Genomic DNA, 25,474 nt, shown 5'->3' with positions numbered 1-25,474 from the left:
GTGCTTTTTTGTGTGTTGCATTACAGTGGTTTTATTATTGATTTGCTAAAATAATTTTAATAATCATATATTTATTTTTTAATTTATTATATATTTTATGTCTAAAAGCAATAATAGTTAAGGTGTTGTAAATAAATAAATAAATATAGAATAATTTTTATCTGTAGAAACGCGATGCTTAACAGCATACGGGTTTTAGATGATAGTAAAAATTCCGTTCCTATGCAATAGGCAATATAACTAATTCTACATTCATATATCGATTCTAAAGACGGGGCCAAACTGTAGAACCCACAATAGATAGTTAATTAGAGAGAGGAAGAGAAATTGATTGGGAAAGTTGAAGGAATTAGTAGAGTTGGAAGATGGTCCAGAACGCCACATTGAAGACCACCATGACTACACTGAACGGCAGTCTCGGTCTAAATTCAACATTCTTAGTACCAACTTATATAAGCCAGGAAGAGTTCCTAGCGTTGCAAATGACAAATGGATCAGATGCGAACACAACGCTGAATGATACAAATTACAACCAGGTTGTCCTAAAAACTTGGTATCCAAGTGGTTATTCCCCAGCTCATATTATAATCGCCTCTGTGGTTGTAACTGTATTAATGATAATGGTTGTGGTGGGTAACATGCTGGTTATAATAGCTATAGTGACGGAGAAAGCTTTGAAGAATATACAGAATTGGTTCATAGCGTCTCTAGCAGTGTCAGACTTTTTCCTAGGATTAGTTATTATGCCATTCTCATTGGCGAACGAGCTGATGGGCTATTGGATTTTTGGATTTTGGTGGTGTGAGATACATTCAGCTATGGATGTGCTTTTGTGTACCGCGTCTATAATGAACTTGTGCCTCATTTCTCTCGACCGCTATTGGAGTATAACTCAGGTTAGTGGGCATATTACAATTGAAACTTAATATTTTTTATATTTGTTAAACTGTTTGCTATAATATATTTTTAAAATTGATTTATATAAATGAATGAAAAGTTTCTACTTTTGGAAATAACAGGTTATTTTAAATAATTTAAAAATAATTGGAAAAGATGTGTTTTTGACATAAAATGTCTTAGATATTTCGTTTTCTAAGATAATCTAGATATCTGCATCAGTCCTGCTGCGATACATAGCATTACATTTTAAGAATTCAAGCGAAATATATCCGAACTTACAACGAGCTCGTCGCCAAATAACAGTTCTCCAGTCGCATATGAATATTTGCTACTGAAAATCGGTATCTCCGTAAGCAAAACTGTTAGCACAGTATCGGGGTACGACCTACATTATTCATAGTCGGTCAACTTGACAGTTTCAGGCTTTAAATTAAATATTCGGACAGATTGCCACGGACGGGTACCTGAAGTTTCAAAGTTTGCGTTGTAAATATTCAAAATGATAATGATTTTATGATTGTTACGCTAGCAGATACTGGATTTGGGTGAAGGTTATGAACTTAGTAGGAATGCTCTTAGGCGGATTATTGTATTTGATGTCTACGTAGAGAGTTGAGTTTTTTATAAGAAAATATACTTGTGAGATTAAAAACCTGATGGTTTTGGGTTTGATTTCCAGGCGGGTAAATGATTTTTATTTCACGGTGTGGTTAGATGAAAAAATGCGACGTACAGTTCCGCGACTCAATACGCATTATCTCAAAAATTAGGCGGAAAGTGGGAAAAGGAATGTCTTGACACTAGGTTCTATCTGCTTATGCTGCTATTTACGGAATACAGCGTGAAGTCAACAAAATATTATTCAAGCATTAGAGATATTATGTGTTCACTGGTTATCATACCTTGTCTAACCTAACCAGAAAAATGTTTTAAGTTTTTACAAATTGAATCAAACCTATAAACCATCGCTTTCGTATGGGATTAAGCACATTTGCCCTTAATTAATTCTCTGACTAAATCGAAATCGGACGAAATCAACGTTCTCCCTTTGGTAATTGGGAGAAGCAAGTCATTTCCCGCATTGGAATCACTCTACATGCAATGTCTTGGAACAGAAAACGAAGAAGATAGTAACATAGCATAGCAGAGTGCCATGCAATGTTTTTATTCCAAGATACCAGAATTTCAATTCATACCTCGTCCATCGTTAACCCTCTGAATCTTCTATGTTAGTATAGTAAGCACTACTGTACAGTATTCTCGGAGTACACTCCACATTGCAACTAGATCAGATCTCAAGGGAACCTAATGTATAATTCAGCCACAATTCCTTTCTGTAATGAGAGACTAAAACTTTGCAAACAAATAAGCTAAACTTAGGTAAATTAAGTTTAAATATAAATAGACTTATCAAGTAGTAGTTTGTATGTATTTATACCAGAATATGGTCTTTGCCGTTGGGATTATAGTGTTTAAACACTTATATTTAAACAAAAAATATTATTATACTCAAGATTGCATTTTTTTAACGACACGCTATATCTAAAAGGTAAGCAGATGAAGGAGTCTTATGTCAAAACACTTCGTTCCCTAAGTTTCAAGACATTACATATTGTCTTCTTACGAGTGCGAGGAAATGGAAAAATATTTTTTTCTACCGAGTGGAAGTCGAACTCATATCTTTTTTATTTTAAATAAAAAACGAGGAACGGAATGCCATAACACAACCAACGCTGCCACTCGTGGTTTACAGCGTGGAACTGCTAAATGGATCAGCCCGTATTATTAAAGATTAAACGAACTTCCTCGTAAGCGAAGTTTTATCTAAACTTTATAAAGAAATAGCCCTATTGTATTCCGGAAGAAGTTTGTTCATGTGAACTCTCATATTGAGTTAATTAATTATATAATATTATTATGAAGCACGGCGTTGAGATCCGTTACGCAAGACGAAATGTTTCGGATTCAGTCAGAAAATGTCAACTGTCACACGCGTTCCTATCCGTGAAAAAACGTGAAACAGAAAATGAGTAAATAATATTCGTAAAAGCGAAGTGAAGCTATTTTCATTATTATATTATTTTATATATTCATTATTATATTATAGTATTAGTCCATTCTTAGGATACGAATGAACTCTTGGTCTCTTGGTGCGACGAATTCAGAAGTGTCTTAATGTGAACGGAGTGTCTTAACTAGGTATAAAGAGGGAACCTCTATCTACCCTGCTATGTGCGAGATACAGGGTGAAGCTAACAAAAAAAAAATAGAATAGGTAAAAAAAAATTGAGGATATTACTTCTATCCGCCTACATCAAACGACAAAGCTGTATATACTCGAAACGCGTATAAAAACCCCTCACGAAAGTCATTCACACAAACATTTGTATTGTGACAGTTATATGAAAAAAATATACGATGCTGAAAAATTGTTGGAACGTCGAAATACGAAACGCTAAACCCTTTGATTTTGAAAGCCCGACTTGTAATCTTACATTGGTAGTTCTTTTTTCGGCTTATACCGATATATTTCGGGTTTAACTAGTTTTTTTAGCCTTACGGTTTATCATTTATATGAAGGACGGACGGAGCTCCTACGATCTCTGCTTACCTCTTTCACCTCGTCTGCTGTCACCAAGACACGTACATGCACATTCAATAAACTTGTTTTCGTGTTATAATTAGACAGAAAATAGTAATCCATTACTTTATTTATATATAGAGGATGAAAATGGATATACCTAATTCTTTCCTTCAAGTGGGAATCGAACATCCATTGCGTTAACAATCGGCCTCCACCATTGTACCACAACTGCGTATAATAAAGAGTGTGTTGATGAATTGTAAAAGGAATTTTATTTGTCGCAATTTTCAACTATTTAAAGATCACGTTACATCTCTCAAAGCCTGCCTTAATTAGGTTAAAAATGCGTTAAAAGTACCTTTTGAGTTACGATTCCATTTTAACGTACATTAAATGAAAATTCAATCTGCATTCTCTTTTTGTAGGAACTGTGTATAATTCGAGGCTGTCGTGGCGCAGTAATGAAAGTGTCAGTACACGCGATGTTTGTGGATTCAATCCTACGTGAAGAGAGAGAGTCCAATGAGTTTTCATTTCTTCGCTCAGATAATAAAAAGCATGGCGTTGAGTTACGTCACTCAACACGCAGTTCAAATTAGGGCGAAAAGCGAGGAAAAGAGAGTCTTAGCGCTCGGTTCTATCAACCTGCCCTTGTATATTGAAAATGATGAATTATTATCCTATGCATTTGTTATTATAAAAGTAATTAAAATTATTTTTCGTTTTATGTCTTGAAATCCAAGCAAAGTTGCGGTTGGCAAGTAGCGTCAATAAATTCAGGTCAGAAAATGTCGAATTAGTCGTATTACCATAATTTATGACATACACAGTACAAACATACACACATACATACATACATATAATAGTCATACACAATGACATAAAATGCCGGATGCAGAGGTTTATTTGTTGTCAAACAAAGGAGCCCACATTTATTATCATCTCAAATATAAAGTTAATTTCGCGAATGAAATTTAATTTACCGTCACTTGATTCAAAAATTCGGTGTTTCTGGGTTCAAATCTATTAAAAATGATTAAGGTTGTTTTTTTAATATTTCATTTATTTTAAAAAATAGTGTGTTATTGTTTTTATAGTGTCGCTATGGTAACGAGGCAAATAGTGGCGTTCAGTTCCGCCACTAAACACGCAATGCCTCCACTTTCGGTGGAAAGTGGGGAACGGAAGTGTCATAATGACTACGGAGTCTCTATACACTAGGTCTCCAGGTTCAATCTGCCTACTCTGTTATATGCGGAAAACAACATAAAGCGTTTTGCCTCGACGCCAGACCGAAGAAACGACACAACCGTCGAGCTTACATTCACATGCTTGTGCCACTGAGCCTTGACGCCCTCAAACACTACCATATGCATCTAAGATCTAATTATATAGTCCTAATAAGAAAAAAAACAAGTAGATCTAATAAGAAAAAAAATCCATAGAAAATTTCATAGTAACAGATATACTACGGATGTTCGTAGGCAAGGTTATGTTACGTAATTAGAGTTGCAAGATAGTAAGAAATCAATGCAAATTAACCTTCACAAACTGTCGGCTTTTGAACGACAGAACGCGTCGCTTGATGAACGCCGTTCACGCAAATATTACTGTGCGCTACGAGTATAAGACTTAAGCGGGAATAGAATATAGTGCAAAATAATATATTCCATTACAAAGCAGGGCGTTGAGTTCCGCCACTCGTAACACGTAATATCTCGAATTCAGGCGGTAAGTGGTGAAGGGAGTGTTTTAACACTAGGTTATCTTTGCTTATCTTGCTATATACAGCATAAATCGAAAAGCTAAATTTATATAACTTTTTCCTCTACTTGCTATTCGGAAAAAAAGGAGAAGCTACTTTTTTTAATAAAAAAAAAACATAATTAAATCGCTTAAGCCTGTGACATGAGTTTATAAAAGTCGATGATTAGTGACATCGTTAGCGAAACGCCACATCCTCGTCTACCTTAAAGCGCGATCAAGCTATAATTCAATACGTCTTTTTATCATTCTAAATGACATTTATATGAGTATTTTGTATTTACGCTATATGAATCAAATATAGTATTTGAAGCATTTCTGAGACCATTATGGCGTAGGGGCGACAAGGTGTTATTGTAACTCATCCGTTGTGGGTTCGATCCCCACTCAAGGGAATGAATTATTATTTATTAATATTTTCATTTTTTCGCTTTGGCAACAAGGTAAACGCCCCACGTTGAATTCTACCACTCAACGCGTAATGCCTAGAAAAATTCTCCGCAAAGTGGGGAACGGCAGAATGAACGTTTCCGACGCACCGCCCAGTGAACCCGAATGGAGAAATTCAACGCCGCGCTTAGTCTCGTTGGCAGAGCGAAGAAATTAAAATATGTAATTCATTTTTCATAGGGTATCTAATCTACAACTTTGTGCTAACATGAGAACGTTGTGATGCTGCGTCACGGTGGGCTGGAACACTATTATATCTTTTGTCTAGTTAATTTTAACGCGAGGTTCAGTTACGCCAGGTATCGCGAAAATCCTTGAAAGTAATTATGACGTATTTTCACCCTAGATTTTCTTTGGATTTCCTGTTGTCTTAAGAAAACATATAAAAAAACTAACATAACGGGACTCGAACTTGCGCCTCTTGGAAAATGAGGTGCAAGTGCCTAGAGGTGCAAGTTACGTTACGTTAAAAGGGGCGTATTCAAGACCCGCTACATTATTTTTTTTATACATTTTCTTAAAATATCTTTTCATACTTAGTGGGGAATATTACTTTTAAAATGTGTAAAAATAAATGTCGATTTTCCTGCGCTTGGTTTCACTCAGTAGTGTAGTTTTAAAGTATAAGCTTTTAAAATTGGTCAGTCGTGAACGTGAATTTGCACATGAAAGGTTCCGTATTATTTAAACGGGCAACAATGAAATGTATGTTTTTTCTTGACATAGTTACGGTTGCTGTTATAATACAATAGTTATTTTTAAAATTTTACTTAACTTTATAGCAATGTTTATCATGACTTAAGTAGTTTTCTTTAATATAAATTGGTTGGGTAATTTTGTCAAAACATAGAGTAAGATTCCGTACCTTAACACGCAGTGTTTCGGAATAGGCGAGAAAGCGGAGAACGGAATGTTTTATCACTGGGTTATACTTAATGCTACCTGCTATGCTAAAATAAAAACTATATAAATATGGCTCAAATGAAAATTAATCACATAACCATCGTGTTTAAACATTGCCATGTAATTTCTACGGATTTTCATGTTTAAGTTGTCTTATGACAAAGCGTTCAAAACCATAGACAAATAAATATTTAACTATTCAACAAGTAGTTGGTGTAAGGAGAAGTTACGTCTCAATGTTAAGTAAGTGAAAGAAACATCTATTCACTGGGTAGATCAATTATAAACCTTCACTTTTTAAATCGCTTTATTATGAACACTTTCTACTTAGGACTGACACTTAAACACTCAGCACTTAAACTATCACTTAATAACGTTTGCTTAAAGCTTACTGGCAGTATTACAACGTCGGGAAGACTGTGCTCATTTCTGTTTTTGGGGTGTTTTTATAGGTTACAATTTCCCTCCAAAACTAAGCTTACCGGATGTTTCTCATATTCATAATTCACAATAAAGATAGTTTCAGTGCTGCCATTATTTATAACATAACATAACATAGTAACTTCCTATAGTTATAACAATATAATGTACAATCACTATCAAAATATATTTAATTGAAGTCAAATTACTAAATTATTTTGACAATATTTATTTTAAAATTATATTTTAAAATAAATATTGTCAAAATAATATATTAATAATATATTATTTATTTTAAAATTACTGATGACATTCGTTCTGGCATGGAAAGGCAACAAGTCACAGTCTTGGCGTTGCTGGACTTCAGCAATGCCTTTGGCTCCGTTGACTTTGATATCATGCTGGCTACCTTAAAGTCACTTAACATATCTCCTGATGCAATTAACTGGCTTCGTGAATACCTGTACGGACGCCGGCAACGTTTGCGAATACAAGATTCGTACTCTGATTGGTCTCCTGTCGTTGCTGGTGTTCCGCAGGGTGGCGTGTTGTCTCCTTTGCTATTTTCGATGTTTATAAATACTATTTCTGGTACTATTTCTTCTCTCTACCATTTATATGCAGACGATTTGCAGATATACAATCAAGCTAAAATATCTGACTTACCTACTGCAATCAAGGACATTAACAAAAGCTTGGAGAGTATATCTTCTTGGAGTAAGTCATTTGGTCTGCATCTTAACTCAAAAAAAACTCAACTGATTTTAATTGGTAGTGCAAAACTTATTTCAAAAATAGATGTATCGACTGTACCACCAGTACTTATTAATAATGATATTATACCATTCAGCAAAACTGTAAAAGATCTTGGTATCACTCTGGATAATAATATGTCTTGGGATTCACAGGTAAGTGAGGTTAGCAGAAAGATATTTGCATCCTTAGGTTCTCTTAGACGTTTGCGTAATTTTCTTCCTATACTTACTAAGATTTCGTTAGCAAATACTCTCCTTCTACCGATTCTTGATTATGCTGACACTTGCTATCTTGACTTAAGAGAGGAGCAATTAAATAAACTTGAGCGTATTCAAAATTTATGTATTCGGTTCATATTTGGCCTTCGCAAATTTGATCACATCTCTGATTTCCGTAAAAAACTCAAGTGGCTCCCTATCCGCCTTCGCAGGAATACTCACATCCTTCATCTTCTTTACTGTATTCTGTTCAATCCAATTTCCCCTCCTTACCTTAAAGAACGTTTTGAGTTTTTGGGCGAGGCACATTCTCGCTCTCTTCGCTCTGGACGTAATCTTACCCTCAAAATACCTTCTCACACTTCTTCCTTCTATAGCAGTTCATTTACTGTAACTGCGTGTAGATTGTGGAACGCCCTTCCTTTAGATGTCAGAAATGCCAAAACATTTCTAACTTTCAAACGTCGTTTAAAGTTACACTTCATGTCACTTTAAGATTTAGGTTCTTTTCCTTTTTTTTTTTTTTTTTTCTTTTTTTTCTTCTGCCATTACACATTTTATTCTTACCATTTAGTTCTTATCTTTATCTATGTATGTATGTAGTTATATATATATTTATTTATATGTTTGTATATTGATACGGCTATATGTATTTATGTATGCTTTGTATGTTATGTATGGTAAATATATTCTTATTTATTTTATACCTTTAATTATATATATATATTTTTGCACCCTACCCATATCTTAATTTGCTATTTCCTCTGCCTTAAGGTTGCCTGGCAGAAATTGCTATTAAGCAATAAGGCCGCCTTTTGTACATTTTTATAATTTAATTGTATTTTTTTGTGTCTTTTCCTGGGTGTACAATAAAGAGTTATTATTATTATTATTATTATTAATAAAAGTACTTCATTTATATTTTTATCTTCAGTCATAATAATATCATAACAACTTCTCTTTATTTAAATACACAAATTACACATTTCATTTCATTCTAATTAATCATTTTCACATTTTTACTATAAACTCAATGAATTCTACCGCTAACATTATTATATATTAATAAAAGTACTTCATTTATATTTTTATCTTCAGTCATAATAACATCATAACAACTTCTCTTTATTTAAATACACAACTTACACATTTCGTTTCATTCTAATTAATCATATTCACATTTTTACTATAAACTCATAATGAATTCTACCGCTAACATTATTATATATTAATAAAAGTACTTCATTTATATTTTTATCTTCAGTCATAATAATATCATAACAACTTCTCTTTATTTAAATACACAACTTACACATTTCGTTTCATTCTAATTAATCATATTCACATTTTTACTATAAACTCATAATGAATACTACCGCTAACATTCGGCCAATCCTGACGTAAACGCGCCCTCGCGTTTAGTAGCGATTAAACAAAACTAATAATTAATACATAATACATAATTTAAACATAAAATAATATAAACACTAGAGTTTTTAAGTTTTATAGTCAAATCACTAGTTTTCATCACTTTTACTATTTTTATTACTATTTTTAACCGCCATTCGTACCTACTAACACTGACTCTTTACTAACACTGACTCTTTACTAACACTGACTCTTCACTAACACTGACTCTTCACTAACACTGACTCTTCACTAACACTGACTCTTCTAACACTGACTACTAACACTGACTCTTCACTAACACTGACTCTTCACCGACTTGAAGCCTTCTGCAAGGCTTTCACTTTTCCCTGGTTTTGATGAATGTACGCCGATTGCATGCTTTGCAATCAACGCACTAATATCGATTGCAGATCACTGCAACCGACCCACTCGGCCGGCACCGACCATCGAATGTAACCCTGAAAAAGACTCATTATTCACTTATATCGAGTGCAACTTTGCACACGACTCTCTTATTCACTTATATCGAATGCAACTCTGCAAACGACTCACTATTCACTTATATCGAGTGCAACTCTGCACACGACTCTCTTATTCACTTATATCGAATGCAACTCTGCAAACGACTCACTATTCACTTATATCGGATGCAACTCTGCAAACGACTCACTATTCACTTATATCGAGTGCAACTCTGCACACGACTCTCTTATTCACTTATATCGAATGCAACTCTGCAAACGACTCACTATTCACTTATATCGAGTGCAACTTCTGCAAACGACTCGCTTTTTACTCACTATTCAATACAATTGACTGTACAAAATTCACTTGACACATTACATTCATATTACACTACATAAATATAACATTAACACCATAATACATTATTATTTTCTCTATTTTTATAAATCACTAAAAGCATATTTCATACGAGTACAATTAATCAAATGCATGTTTATACATTTCAACATCACTGTATAGAACCTAATGTAATATTATATTATATTTACTTTCAATAAATCATTAAAAATATGTAACTTTGATCACTAAAAACAATATCTGATGAACATTTCCATATCATAAGTACAACATCAAGTATAATATTTTAAATGAATTAGAAAAACATTATTATTTTCTCTATTTTTATAAATCACTAAAAGTATATTTCATACGAGTACAATTAATCAAATACATGTTTATACATTTCAACATCACTGTATAGAACCTAATGTAATATTATATTATATTTACTTTCAATAAATCATTAAAAATATGTAAATTTGATCACTAAAAACAATATCTGATGAACATTTCAATATCCTAAGTCCAACATCAAGTATAATATTTTAAATGAATTAGAAAAACATTATTATTTTCTCTATTTTTATAAATCACTAAAAGTATATTTCATACGAGTACAATTAATCAAATACATGTTTATACATTTCAACATCACTATATAGAACCTAATGTAATATTATATTATATTTACTTTCAATAAATCATTAAAAATATGTAAATTTGATCACTAAAAACAATATCTGATGAACATTTCGATATCCTAAGTACAACATCAAGTATAATATTTTAAATGAATTAGAAAAACATTATTATTTTCTCTATTTTTATAAATCACTAAAAGTATATTTCATACGAGTACATTTCAACATCACTGTATAGAACCTAATGTAATATTATATTATATTTACTTTCAATAAATCATTAAAAATATGTAAATTTGACAACTAATAAAATATCTGATGAACATTTCGATATCATAAATACAATATCAAGTATGAATTAGAAAAAAGCACCATTTTATACACCTATGAATTTTATTATTATCCGAATCACTAAATATTACATCGTTATTAAAAACTAACCAAGGGTGGAGTTTATCCACTTATATATTATCCCTTTGTAAGAAGAACTCCCTTCTTTTAATGGCGATCACCCTATGTACCCTAGTCGCACGAAAGAAAGGTCTACACTACATTTAGGCACAACCTTCCTACTTTGACCTGGTTCTGATCGAACAACTTCTTCCACACGAACTAAATCTCTGGGTTCATTTTTGTTTAGAATTCTATATAATTTACCATTCTTTTCTAAATCATTTTTATAACCTTTTGTAATATCTTTCGTTTTTAAATCTTTACCTTGTATTTCAGAATCTTGACCATGTAACGACTTTAACCACGTGTTTTCGTCTAATAACAATCTATACTAATATAATAAAGCGAAGAGTTTGTTTGTTTGTTTGAACGCTAAGATCTCTGGATCTACTGGTCCGATTTACTTTGTTTTTGTATGAAAGCTGCGAAAACATTCTTCAAAGTGCTATAGGCTACATTACATTACACATATATGGGTCATAATCAGAAAAGTGGACATTTTCGAATTCGTAACGTAACTGATAAGTAACAACACTGATAAAGTTTGTTACGAAACTGATGTCATAAGGCATTATACACAACAAAATAAAAATATTATATGAATAAAACTATTGTTTTTTTTATTTAATGAGACACAAATTAAAATTTTAAAGATTCAATCGTTGAATTAACAGATTATAAATGTAAGAAAACATAACAAAGTGACAATATTAACAATATAATGATGCTAGTTCGTAACGTAATAAACTTATATTTCTAGAGATCACAAAGTTAATGATAAAATTAAATCCACTTTAAAATATATCAAAATTTGAGTCGTTATCACGGGAATTAAGTTTAATTCTTTGTAAGTGTTTATTCTGTATATCTTCATATTTCATAGGATTGGTCTGTTTAAGACGTTCTCTATATCTTTATTGTCTTTCAGCATTTGATATAGGAGCCATGACGGTTACTGAAAATAAAAAAATATGTACCAATAGGTATTTAATAATACTTCATGTTTATTGTTTAGATCTTTAAGAACGCTAGTACAGAACGTATTTGTTTTTAAATAAAAGCCTCACCCGGTTGAGCTACATACTTATTAATTCACTATCTCCAGAGAAAAAAATAGTAATTACAAAATCACAACTAATTTCAGGAAGAATAAATAAATGTTTTTTACTAAATCGGTTAAGTCGTTTCTGAGATAAGCGTGCACAAACACATTAGACAAACAAGCAAACAGGCAAAAAACTTAAAAATCATTATTTTTGGTCACTTTACGTTATCAAAAGTCACCAATTATTTTTTTCATATGCCAGCAATTTATTTTTTATATACATATCTTTCGATGGTAACGTAATTATGAACTAGTCTTCATATTTTCTCAGTTTCGTTACGTAACGAAATATAACAAAATTGAGAATAAAGTCTGAGAAATTCTAACCTTTTTAAATATTTGCTCATAAGCCACGTGTTGCATGTGCAAGCAATGAAGTTCTTTTTTGAGATTTTGTAAAAAGAAGCAAATAACATAAACAAGAAAACGAAATTATAGAATACTTACCAAAATAAAAGCCGTTTATAACCCTGAGATGTAATTTTACGCATTCCCTTTAAAACATTTGAACCCCTCAACTGCTGCGAGAACACTACTGGTTGTAGCTACGACAGCATTGACTTTTAGAATAATGGTGCCACAATAAAGAATAATATTAAACACCATTCAAAATAATTGCGTTCATAATTTAATTGTACGTTACTAGCCCTGAGTAACGAAAAGACAATATTTTGGGACAAATTTAGTTAATTAATATATATTATTTATTAAATAATGTATCAATAAAAGTAGTTCTATTTAATATTATGCATAAAGTAAAGTAATATAAACATATCTGAAATCAAATAAAACCATAAATATTCGTAACAAACCAATTTTTAAAGAGTAAAGTGGTGAATGGGACACGAAAAATTGTATGGAAGCATTTTGAAAAGTTTTTTGCAACTAACAAAAAATACTATTATTAGCCTTAATACATTTAAGATATTACAAAAATCTTTAAGTTAATAAGTAAATTTATCTTAAATGGCAAAATATTTAAATTATCTTTAAAATTATATTTTTAAAACGCATTCAAAGTAGCGGGACAAGAAAAGACACAAAATGTACACTTTTTCTGATTATGACCCATATACTAATATATTAAAATATTTTATAATTTGACATGTAAGTTATTCCTCCATGTTAATAACCGTCGCGACGCGACTTTTGCTAAGCAACGGTTTGCAACGCTTGTTTGTTTTTAAGGAAACGTCACCCAAAATGATCTTGCTTAACTCATATATGGCGAGTGCTGACTCAACCTTATGAGATGCATACAAACAATGTTTAACAAAAATATTGTTCTACATAATGTTTTTTTTTTTTTTTTAAAAAACTCCGCGATGTTAAATGTTTATCTCTGAAGGTTGGGCAAAAATAACTATTTTGATTAATTTACTTTAAAATTGGATTTTTGTTAATGTATAGTTTTTTATATTTTGATATTCACCCTTATGAAAATAAATATAATAGTCACTTTTTGCATTTTATCTAAATCGAGATTATAGTTTACTGTATAACATTCTAATAAATAATTAAGGAGATGTCACTGATTAAAAATTACCTTCTGGCGGCACATTAGGTATGACCGACGCAAACGGGCAGACGATGTTGACGGTTTTATAAATTTTCATACATTTTCGAACTATTGTTAACTTGTATGTAATTATTCGCTGTTTATAATTAATCTAATCTACATTTTGGTTCTCTTATTTTATCTGATATTGCTCACAAAAATTATCCTATTTAATATAGAAAAATGTTTAGTTATTTCATAGAATCGATATATATGTACGCACGCACGGAATTTAGGTACTTTATCCAATACTAAGAATATCCTTTAGTTATTTCTACTTCTAACCAATAATTTCAAGATTTTTTATTCTAATAATAAATTCAAAATATTCTTTATTCAAATTTACTATCACAAGCACTTTTGAATCTTCGACTGAACATATAGACACAAAGCTACCACCGGTTCGGAAGGCAGTTCTGCTAAGCAGAGCCGGCAAGAATCTCAATAGTTGCTCTTTTCAAAGTCAATGATATAGTTTACTGTTACATTAGCTGACATCTATCCTGCCTGACATTTAATAGACATTAATTCCATACACGCTTATCCTCTAAATATTCTTGTACAGTGTAATAAGCTTTACTTATTAGACCTTTTTTTTTTTTTACAATTACTTAAAATTTGGGTAGTGGCAAACTTAGAATACACTGAGGAATTTTATTATATACACGTATACTCAGACCCAGAAAAGATTTATTAATTTTTTGGAGGCGAAAACTTGGCGTAACAAGCTTATCTTTATTTCTCGTTCCCGTCACTATTTTTACTATGACAGTGTTTATTTTGTAGGACAAACAAAGAGAATATTATAATATAATATAATATACAAATATGTCTCCATTTATTCTCTTGATTATTTATATTTTCTCACTATGTCTATCGTTAACTGAAAATAATTTCATAAATATATTTACTAAATATTCGTATAGTTCAAGCAGGCGAAACCGCGTCCGAGTCCGCTAGGAATATATCTCTAATTTAACTACACTTCTCTTCTGAAATAGAACTTCGTGATAAAGCATCAACATGCATCATCCGCTCGGCTATTACGGTGTTCAACAATAAGACGACATTCTTGCATTATAATATACCACCAGGCACTTGTAGGTAATAAGTCCCATAACGCTACGAATTGCAAAGTAATCAGTGATTACTTTTACCTAACACTAACAACTACAGTAACCAATAACAACAACGTCTACAGGTATAGTGCTTCGCGGTTCAATAATTCGATATTTTACCGTATGAAGTTTAAATTTGTCACTGTCCACAATTTATATTAGGGACTTCAACGAATATAAAATTTTTATTTGTTTTGTAAATCATTATATACATTTTTACAGAAAGTATGTCCAATTAAGGTAGGTACTTTTAAATAGAAAACACCAACTACTAACAAATTTACGTCCGCACTTATTTACTTGCAATCTTGCAACAAAATTACCTAACGGCGCTTCGAGCGTGAAAGTTGAGGATCAATCACATCGTCAATGTCACGTATGGAGAACACACGAAGGAGATTGTACAGTAAAAAAAAGACTATATCACACATTAAGAGAATGCATGTCAAGAAGTAGTCTAGTCAAAGTACTACCTTCACCTATAAAATTAAAACATTTAGTTCTAAGTCAACGTAGGTTGTATTGACACCATTAACGTGAACGTTTGTAATATTTATCATAAGTATCATATTGGAATATACTATTGGAATCATATACTAAATTTCGTTTATAGCAATCTTGTTTCATGGCCTAATTTAAAATAATAGTTACTTGTTTGAATTAGTCGATTACATTTGATACTGATATAGCATTTGATAATGAAAATGTTATTACAATTAAAACACCTTAATCCTTGAAAATTTCCCCATATTACTACAATTTGAAGCTCTGTTACTTGTATTGTTATCAATATTTTTCAACCGGTTATACTATATAAAGTCATTGAGATAAAGTACTTAAATAATTTAAAACTTGTTCAGGTTCTTCAAATGTGCAAGTTCCCGCTCCCATTCTTATAAATTTATCATGGCATGTATTAACATCCTACCGCCTTAATTTCCTTAATTACACGTTTTTTTTTTTTTATTTAAATCATTTTATTATAATAATAATTCTCTAAAGATTGACCAATTTTACACCTAATTTTTAGCATATCCGTTAAAAGATCACCGTAATTTCATTTAATAAAAACACTAATTTTAATGTTTGTGTCAATTCTTCCCAAGAAAATAACAATGTGGGTAATCCTTTGAACCACTTGTCGTTCATTTTTTTGCCTTAATGATATTTAGGATTAAAACACTACATAAAGCAGGAAAATTATTGTGAGGGTAAATATCTCGCACATGATTATTACTAGTAGGTAACGGTACAACTTCGCTTATGTTTCCCCATTTTAAGTATAAGCAAATCCTATAGTTTTTACAAATGTAGTATTATAGTGATTCAAACCAGCATATAAATTTAAATATAACAAATACCCTAATAAGAAACAATTACTTAATAAAAGTAACCACAAAAGTAAAAATAATAAGAAGAACAATAGTCACTTGTGAACAACAAAATTCAATAGAAAAAAAAAAATAATATTATACAATATATAACACTTCTAACCTTCAGTCTTTAATGGGCGTTATTTAGTCCTGCGTCCCGCTTCTGAAGTGAAAGAAACATCTATTCACTGGGTAGATCAATTATAAACCTTCACTTTTTAAATCGCTTTATTATGAACACTTTCTACTTAGGACTGACACTTAAACACTCAGCACTTAAACTATCACTTAATAACGTTTGCTTAAAGCTTACTGGCAGTATTACAACGTCGGGAAGACTGTGCTCATTTCTGTTTTTGGGGTGTTTTTATAGGTTACAATTTCCCTCCAAAACTAAGCTTACCGGATGTTTCTCATATTCATAATTCACAATAAAGATAGTTTCAGTGCTGCCATTATTTATAACATAACATAACATAGTAACTTCCTATAGTTATAACAATATAATGTACAATCACTATCAAAATATATTTAATTGAAGTCAAATTACTAAATTATTTTGACAATATTTATTTTAAAATTATATATTAATAAAAGTACTTCATTTATATTTTTATCTTCAGTCATAATAATATCATAACAACTTCTCTTTATTTAAATACACAAATTACACATTTCATTTCATTCTAATTAATCATTTTCACATTTTTACTATAAACTCAATGAATTCTACCGCTAACATTATTATATATTAATAAAAGTACTTCATTTATATTTTTATCTTCAGTCATAATAACATCATAACAACTTCTCTTTATTTAAATACACAACTTACACATTTCGTTTCATTCTAATTAATCATATTCACATTTTTACTATAAACTCATAATGAATTCTACCGCTAACATTATTATATATTAATAAAAGTACTTCATTTATATTTTTATCTTCAGTCATAATAATATCATAACAACTTCTCTTTATTTAAATACACAACTTACACATTTCGTTTCATTCTAATTAATCATATTCACATTTTTACTATAAACTCATAATGAATACTACCGCTAACATATGGGAGGCAAAAAATAAAGCTTTTATTAGAGAAATTTAGTAGAGACATCATCTCTCCGTTTTCTTATCCTTCAGTATATGATGGAAAATGATAATGGTGGAATGATTTTTTTTAAATCAGAACATATCTGACAAAACATGTTTATCTGTCATTCAATATCTCGGAAATTGGGTGGTGCGTGGGGAATACAGTGCCACAACGATAGGTTCCCTCTGTGTACCCTGGTGTATGCGAGCTTTGTAGGTTTGATGAATCTAGGATTTCTTTTAATAAAAGATCTCCAATATAATAAAAAAGTTACAAAAACTTCGTATTTTCTCACAAAGCGGTATTTCTAAATCATAATCATTTATCTTTTGGAATTGTTGTTTTCTTCGTCAAGGCAGAGTGATATTTTTCATAAATTATACTTCTATTTCTTTCCGTACAATTCTATTATCAGTGAAGATTGTTTTGCATTGAATTACTATTAGTTTGCTTGGCAAAATTTTTTAACTAAAATTCCAATGACAACATTGGACAGCGTCCGGCTCTAATCGTTAATCGTTAATTTAATTTGCTATTCTATTTTTTGTATATTTTTTCGAACTATTTAATAAAATAAAAATATTGAAAAAATTGCATTCTTAATTTTCTTTCCAGTTCTTTTTGGACAAAAATTGCGCGGGCTCCACACCTGCTACAAAATATATGTCAATAAATTCTTGATATAGTATTTTTAAACGTTTATGTTGAAAATGGGTAACAAAGTGACAAACACTATCATTTTTCCTATAAATAGGGTAGTTGCACAATAATAGTAGAACAATACACATGTTCTATCAATAGGCTATAGAAAATATTAAACACAAAGAAAATAAAATGTAAGTTTTTATCTAAGTTTTTATTCTGTAACGTTTCTGATATCAGTCACGTATTGCTGATTCTTGCAATGCAAATGAAACATTCGATCGGTACTTGTAGGACAAGTAAGTGGCTGTAGTTGTGTTTGTCTTACTTTGTCAACTTTTATAACTTGAACTTCCAATAAGCATACAATTCTGAAATCGATACAGAACCCTTTGTATCTGACTCGCACTTGACCGAGTTTTAAAAGTCTTAAGAAAAGAAAAATACTTTTTTAGGAAGCCAAGGTTCCGAGAGGCGCAGGTTCAAATCCCACTACATTATTTTTACATATTTTATAAAAAAGAGACAATACATTTTACGTGACCATTTAAAAAAATATTAAGCGAAAGAGATTTTTTTATATTTGAATAATTTTCAGATAATAACAATTGAACGTCAACCCACGTTATAACGCTTGTCTTGTTCGCAACAAACGTTTTTCGCGTCTTTTGTCAGCTCCTTTGTATAGAAATGAATTAAATTACCTCCAACGGTTACTTTATCTAAAATAAGCAGCGGCTACAATAGTCTGTCTTTACCCCAAAATTGATGAATCGTTGAAAAAATATTTTATTCACAGTGAGTTTCGCTTTTTGGGGTCACCCTCGTCTATGTGTAATGGTTCTGTCGTTATATATTTTTATATTTTATATTTTGTTACTTTGTTAGGCAGACAGGATAGGCAGAGGGAATCTAATGTTAGGACACGTCGTTCAAACAGTTCAGTTCTCCGCTTCACTTTCCGCTGAATTCTCGAGTTATTGTGGATTACTTTGCCTCGTGCTACAGAAAATATTAAATAGTCGAACCTCGAGTAAGAATTGAACCAACATCTGTCGCATTTACATTTGCACTTTTGTATCACTGCGCCACGACGGCCTATAGCAGAAAGGTTCGGTAATAATATTCCGTTCTAAATCCTTAAAAAGTTTTATGATAGATTCCACACTGTATTTTGTAAGTTGATGAGTGAAGTTGACAGAATATTTCAATAAATTTAGAATATTAAATAAATAAAATAAGAATCATTAAAAATGGGAGGATCAAAAAAGGGGCGAATGTCAGAAAACTTTAAACGTTACATTACAATTTTTTAAAAGAAATATAATAAATCATAATATTTTTCTGTAAAAAAATCCACTTAGGATTTTTCAAGTGATACGGGGACGTAAGATTTCCTCATAAAATTATAAAAAGCTGACATATAAAGCTGCCCAGCCATTAAGCTTGACACAGATATATCAGATATTAAAGCCCATAAGATTTATCTGGTTACTTTGCTGATTACTTGAGGCTTTAGATATAATTGTGCTAAAAAGATTTCTGTCTAAAAATATCTTTATATAAAACTTAATACATATAGCGGGATAGGTAGAGAGAACTTGTTGTTAAGACACTCTGTTCTCTACTTTCCGCCCTATAGATTGGTGTTCATGACATCTGAGTAATTATTTATGTCATATGACTAATTTTAAGTGACATAGATAGCAGTGACCACATATACAGAGGGTTATATCGAAAGGATTGACATGATATACTAAATAGTTTAGTAATAATTTAGCCTTCCTCGATGAAGATGCTATCCAATACAAACATATTTTTCCAGTTCTGCCCTCAACACGAATAGCATCCAGAATTCGACAGAAAGTGGGGAACGGAATGTCTTAACGCTAGGTTCCCTCTGCCTACCCTGCTGTGGGCGGGATGCAGCGTGAAGCTGAATTATCAGTTCAATTATGTACGGTGTTTATTTTTAATACATATGTAACTACAAACAAACACTCTAAAACAGCGGTAAGGCAACATGCAATTTACATTTAAAGAGTGTCAATACAAGTTTTACATTAACAAAGTATAAACTTATGTAACAAATAGTTTTAACGCTGTTCTCTTACAGACAAAACCAATGGAGTAATTTCCGTTCACTCAAAGGAAATGCTGGAGAGTTTATTCAAATTACTACGTAATTTAAGCAAATAGCATTTTATAACAAGGCACTATCATTTAAGCTTACAGCTAGGACGTGCTTCGAAGAACATAGAGTCCATTTAAAGTAATAAGTTTGTGAAAATTATAAATTTATATAGAAAACTTGGTTGGAATCGATTTAGTTTTTTTACAGGTATGTCTACAATATGTATTGTATAGGCACTTGTATAAAAGCAGAAATATAATTTTAAATTTAACTGCGTATAAAATTTAATAAATACAATAATAAATAAAGAATACACGTGGTAAAACTTATGAGGTGGCTTTTTTTCTTAGCAAGTTTTCTTAGAGAGCATAATATGTTTATAATTTCATAGTTAATATCTCTCTCATCTCTTCTTAAGAAGATAGCATAATTCATAATTTCTTAAGAGATTAACTTACCTTTCACGTATAATAAATAGCTCGTATTATATTAGTTTTTTTGTAACTGTGTAATAAAATCTATGAAAATAACTTTTTTTTATGATGATATTTCTGTTGATGGAACTGGAAAGCGGCTGATGGAATCCAGAGAGAATTTGTAGTTAATTAAACTTTTTTTTAATATAATAATAGTGGTTATTAGTGTAGCAATTTTTGAACTTACGAAGACTGGATGAACGGACACAGACAATTATTTTACCCTTCAGTCCGTAAGATCAAAGACCAAAAGAGCTAGAAAAATGGCTGATTTCGTTCATCTTACTGAATATATTAAATCATATTAGGTATTCCATATTAGATGTTGGAGGCCAGCTCAGACTTAAGACAGTGAATTTGACCAAAAAATAAATAAATAAATAAATAAATGATCCAAATCCATTTAAAGACTATAATGATTTAATGTCCTATATAAAGAAATTTTGCGCGCTGAGTAACCAAAGTCAAAATTTAATTTCTATCTTTAACGTACAGGTGTTAGTCGGTCGTTTACTGAGTGAACTTAAATTTACGCATATTTACGACTAATAGTATAGTCCTATACGTAGGACAATGGTGATGATAATTTGCCAGACTGAATAAATGACGATAAATGGCGACGTTGAGTTCCGCCGATCAACACGCAATGCTTCCAGAATTCCTCAGAAAGTATGGAATGGAAGTGTCTTAATGGAGTGTCACTAGGTTCCCAGGTTCCCCCTGTTTACCCTGCTATCTGCGGGATAGAATAGCAATTGTGTAAACGTACAGCTATGCTGGCTTTTCACCGTATCAAATATATAGCATAAGTATACGTCTTTTCGCATCCATTTCATATCTTCGGTCTCTAGTAAACATAATATATAGACTACTTAATTATATTAATTTTTTTGTTCATCAAAAAGGTCTAAGGTCTGTGTCCCCTAGCTTAATATCGAGTCTTAAATAGCAGAGGCGATTCCATTAGGCGATTTGCCGTGAGAATATTAATTCAATTTATATCGGCGTGCCGGCTACTAACGACCGGTGTTTAGGCACTCTCAGATAATTCACCTTCCTCACGCTTTTAAAGTGTTTCTGATTTATAATATCCTAATTAGTGTATCAATTTTCCATTAGTGGGGTATGCCGTGACTATAGATTGGTCTACTTAGTAATTAATAACGTAAGGTAATAAAAAAACTGGTTAAGAGCGAGTCGGACTCGCCTAAACCACTTTTAACTTATAAAAGTTTTCAAACTTAAATTTGCGGGCATATGCATTCATTTTGTATGAAGTGAATTATAAATATAACTTTATAATTATTCTTTTATGAAATACTTACAACTTTTCATTTTTCGGAATTTTTCCTTTATTTGTATGGGAAGTTCTCGCTTCGCCAAATATATTAACCAGAGGTCCGGGGAAAGTACTCTATAGATTTAAATTACTCGACGAATTTCATAAAGAATGCAACAAAATCGTTATAATAGTATCTTTTGATTGCGTTGATTTAGAAGCATGATATTTTTATAAATATATAAACCTTATATAAACCTTAAAAAAACCTTGGTTATATCTCTACCTTTACTAATTTTAAAAGCAACACTTATACAAAAAAAAAAGAACATTTTCCTACAAAACTTGTTCTACAATAAATAACAATGTACGCTCATAACGAAGCAGTATCATAAACATGCTACTTTATTTATCCACCGCTCAAACAACTCCCATTTTGTCGTCGGTGGATAAAAAGTACTATGAAATTCCCTAAGGTCCATGAATAATAGACGCTTGTATAGTGACGACATGGGGCCAAGATGGGACGTGCCTAAATGAAAAAGGTAGGTGTAGGTTCAAATTTCAGCTTTACGCACCTATACAATTATAATATAACTAGCGGCCCGCTCGCGGTTACACCCGCGTGAGCTATGTTATTATTAATTGCTGTCTCCATGGCTACGTCCTAGTGACGTCTATGCAAAATTTGAGACTCCTAGCATTTGTAGTAACGAAGTTTCATACAAACTTTCGACCCCAAAAACAACCCCTTAGAAGTCAAATATTGCAAATTCCCGTCTTAGCGAGCACCTACGTCCTATAAATAACTCCTATGCAAAATTTGAGATTCCTAGCACATGTAGTTTCTGAGATTTCGTGATGAGTGAGTGACCTTTCGATTTTATATATATAGATAATATGTCCCTAAATTTAATGTGTGATATTCGGTTCAAGATCATCTCTTTACTGTAGTTAGATAGAGGATAACGTGACAAAAATATCTTTAGTGGGATCGAACCCACAACCATCGCGTTACAGTCACACCCTCAAATGAAAAGAACGGAGTAATTAACACTAGCTACTCTCTGACTATCTTGCTATATGTAGGGTACAGACAATTTATTTAATTTTTATCCACACCTAGCACACTTAACACGCACATAAAATTAATTAGGATTATTAAATAAATAAATAAATAACAGAATCACGTGTCTCAGAGACGGCGGTGGTACATTCCTAACAATTAATCACCGTTAAAAACACCTGCGTTACCGATTCATCATCCGCCGTGTACTCTTGAATTAATTCGGATATTCGAATAAGTATGAAAGGTAGTCTTGTTTACTTGTTGAGAAAAATAAATATTAGTTTTGCTTTTACTGATTAATTATTTGATGTATTTTCTTAATCATCAGGTAAGACAATCGTGTGGTAGAAGGGCGGTGCCTTGTCTAGTGTGGTTGTAGTTTCGATTCCCATTTTCTCGCACTAATAAGACGAGGTGCGGCCTGTAAGCATGACGGTTTTCTGTACGATCTCAAAACGCAATATTTCAGAATTCAGGTGAAATTTGAAGAATGGAGGGAGTGTTTTGACACTAAGTCCTCTCCGACGGTGATGGAGTGAATGCATGAAGCATTGAAAAAAATATTTAAAAAGGCATTTAGAATTAGTCTTGAAGTTTTTAATTTGAAATAAACTTTTGGAACATTGAAACATTTGTTAGTGAAAGTTCAACGAAATGTTGTGTTTTAATATTTGGGACGCCCAAGATGAGACTTTTTGAGTTAAGCACGAATTATGATATGAGAGTTTGTGTAAAGTCGTTATAGTCTAATTGTTATTATGTTTATAATTTTACATAATTTTTTGGTCTTAATATCCTATATCTTATAAAACAAAGTCGCTTTTTGTGTCTGTCTGAACTTTCTAACTCTTCTTCTTCTAAACCACCCAACGGATTTTCATGTGGTTTTCACCATTAGGTCGAGTATTTTTCAGGGAAGGTTTATATATAGTTTATTATTTGTACATTCTTTTGTAAATTAACATAAATACGATAAATGTGTATAAAGTCCTACCCGCTGAGACACTTTGGCGCATGCGCTGCTTTAATGGTAAATACTACATGAAAAAAATGTACTGGAGTATTGTTCCTCTTAATAAGATCTACAAAAAAGTCCGCGATGGCATATTCATATCTTTTAAGAATAACGTGTAGTGATCATATTTCTGTCTAAAAATAGTAATTTCAATATATTTTTTATTGTGAGGGATATTTTTCCATAATGGTATTAATCCTTATCCTTTAAAATACTTTATTAAATTTCTACGTTAAACGAAGATAAAATTTGCTTTTTAAACTATTTCGAAATTGCGAATAGTTTTAGAGAAAAACGCATTTAATTATTGACACATCACGCCGTTCACACATCAGCTGTATGTTACTCAAGTTTCACTTATCCCTTACTCTCAGCATATAAATAAGTATATTAGTTACGTTGGCCATTTAATGTAGATCAAAACTGTCATTTACTGTTTTTCATTTTAATAAGTACTTTAGAAGTTGTTACAATATCAAAAAATCCTTGCTGCGAAACGCGCCTCGCGACGTTATGCTTATACAAGCGAGTCCGCCGCGCCCGCCTGCCTTACACGCATCGGTGGTTCAGTGGTACAATGCTCGCCTGCCACGCGGGCAGCCCGGGTTCAATTCCCGGCCGATGCATTCTATTTAATTTTCGTCACAGGCAGCCACGTAGTGCTTGCTTTTCATCAGGGACAGAATACCCTCTTCAGCATTAACCACAAGCTCGAAAAAAAAACCCGCCTGCCTTTATAGCAACGAAGATTTAGATGCGTTTGCACGTATTGGATAATTCGAGTTGAATGTATTATTTAATGTCATTTAACTATCTAAAAATAGTAATTTAAATATATTTTAATAAGTACTTGAAAAGATTAGTATCACAGATATAAAATTACGGTACCTACTTAAAAATCCTTGCTGTGTAAAACAATTGGAAAATCCTTATTGAAACAACGAAAATGCGGTTTGCATTAGGGTTTAATTAATTTTCACATTATCTTAAGTGCTTTGCAAACCTACATTATATGAATATTCCAGTAGTAAAAGCGGGCGAAGCCGCAAGGGGGTCGCTAGTTATATAATATAAGCAGCTTTTATCTTTTAACACCTTAGGCAATGAGAATCTAGTGTTAAGGCACTCCGTTCCCCATTTTATTATTTAAAGGTATTAACGTAGTTATGACAAAATTGGTAATAAAAGACTTTCAATTTCTTACAATTTAGAGAAATTGGCCCTTGTCACAATTAAAATAATATATTTTCCTAATCGGATATTGAATCCGCAAGCATCGCGCTTATTATTCGACTCTCAC

At 31.7% G+C, this 25,474-nt stretch overlaps 1 protein-coding gene across 1 annotated transcript in view; it reads left to right on the top strand.

Moving 5' to 3' along the window:
* Positions 1-239: 239 nt before the first annotated feature.
* Positions 240-25,474, top strand: part of Octalpha2R (alpha2-adrenergic-like octopamine receptor) — a 191,627-nt gene continuing 166,392 nt past the window's right edge. The window contains exon 1 of the mRNA XM_085203909.1: positions 240-896. Within this exon, the coding sequence (XP_085060035.1) occupies positions 366-896 (531 nt within the window). The 5' untranslated portion in view covers positions 240-365. The remainder of the gene's footprint in view (positions 897-25,474) is intronic.

This window comes from Heliconius melpomene, chromosome 19, assembly GCF_056956725.1.
Source record: "Heliconius melpomene rosina isolate 202511_hmr_F chromosome 19, ASM5695672v1, whole genome shotgun sequence".
Lineage (NCBI taxonomy): Eukaryota > Metazoa > Arthropoda > Insecta > Lepidoptera > Nymphalidae > Heliconius > Heliconius melpomene.
The sequence above is the reverse complement of the archived record's forward strand: the minus strand, read 5'-3'. Positions and strand labels throughout refer to the sequence as shown.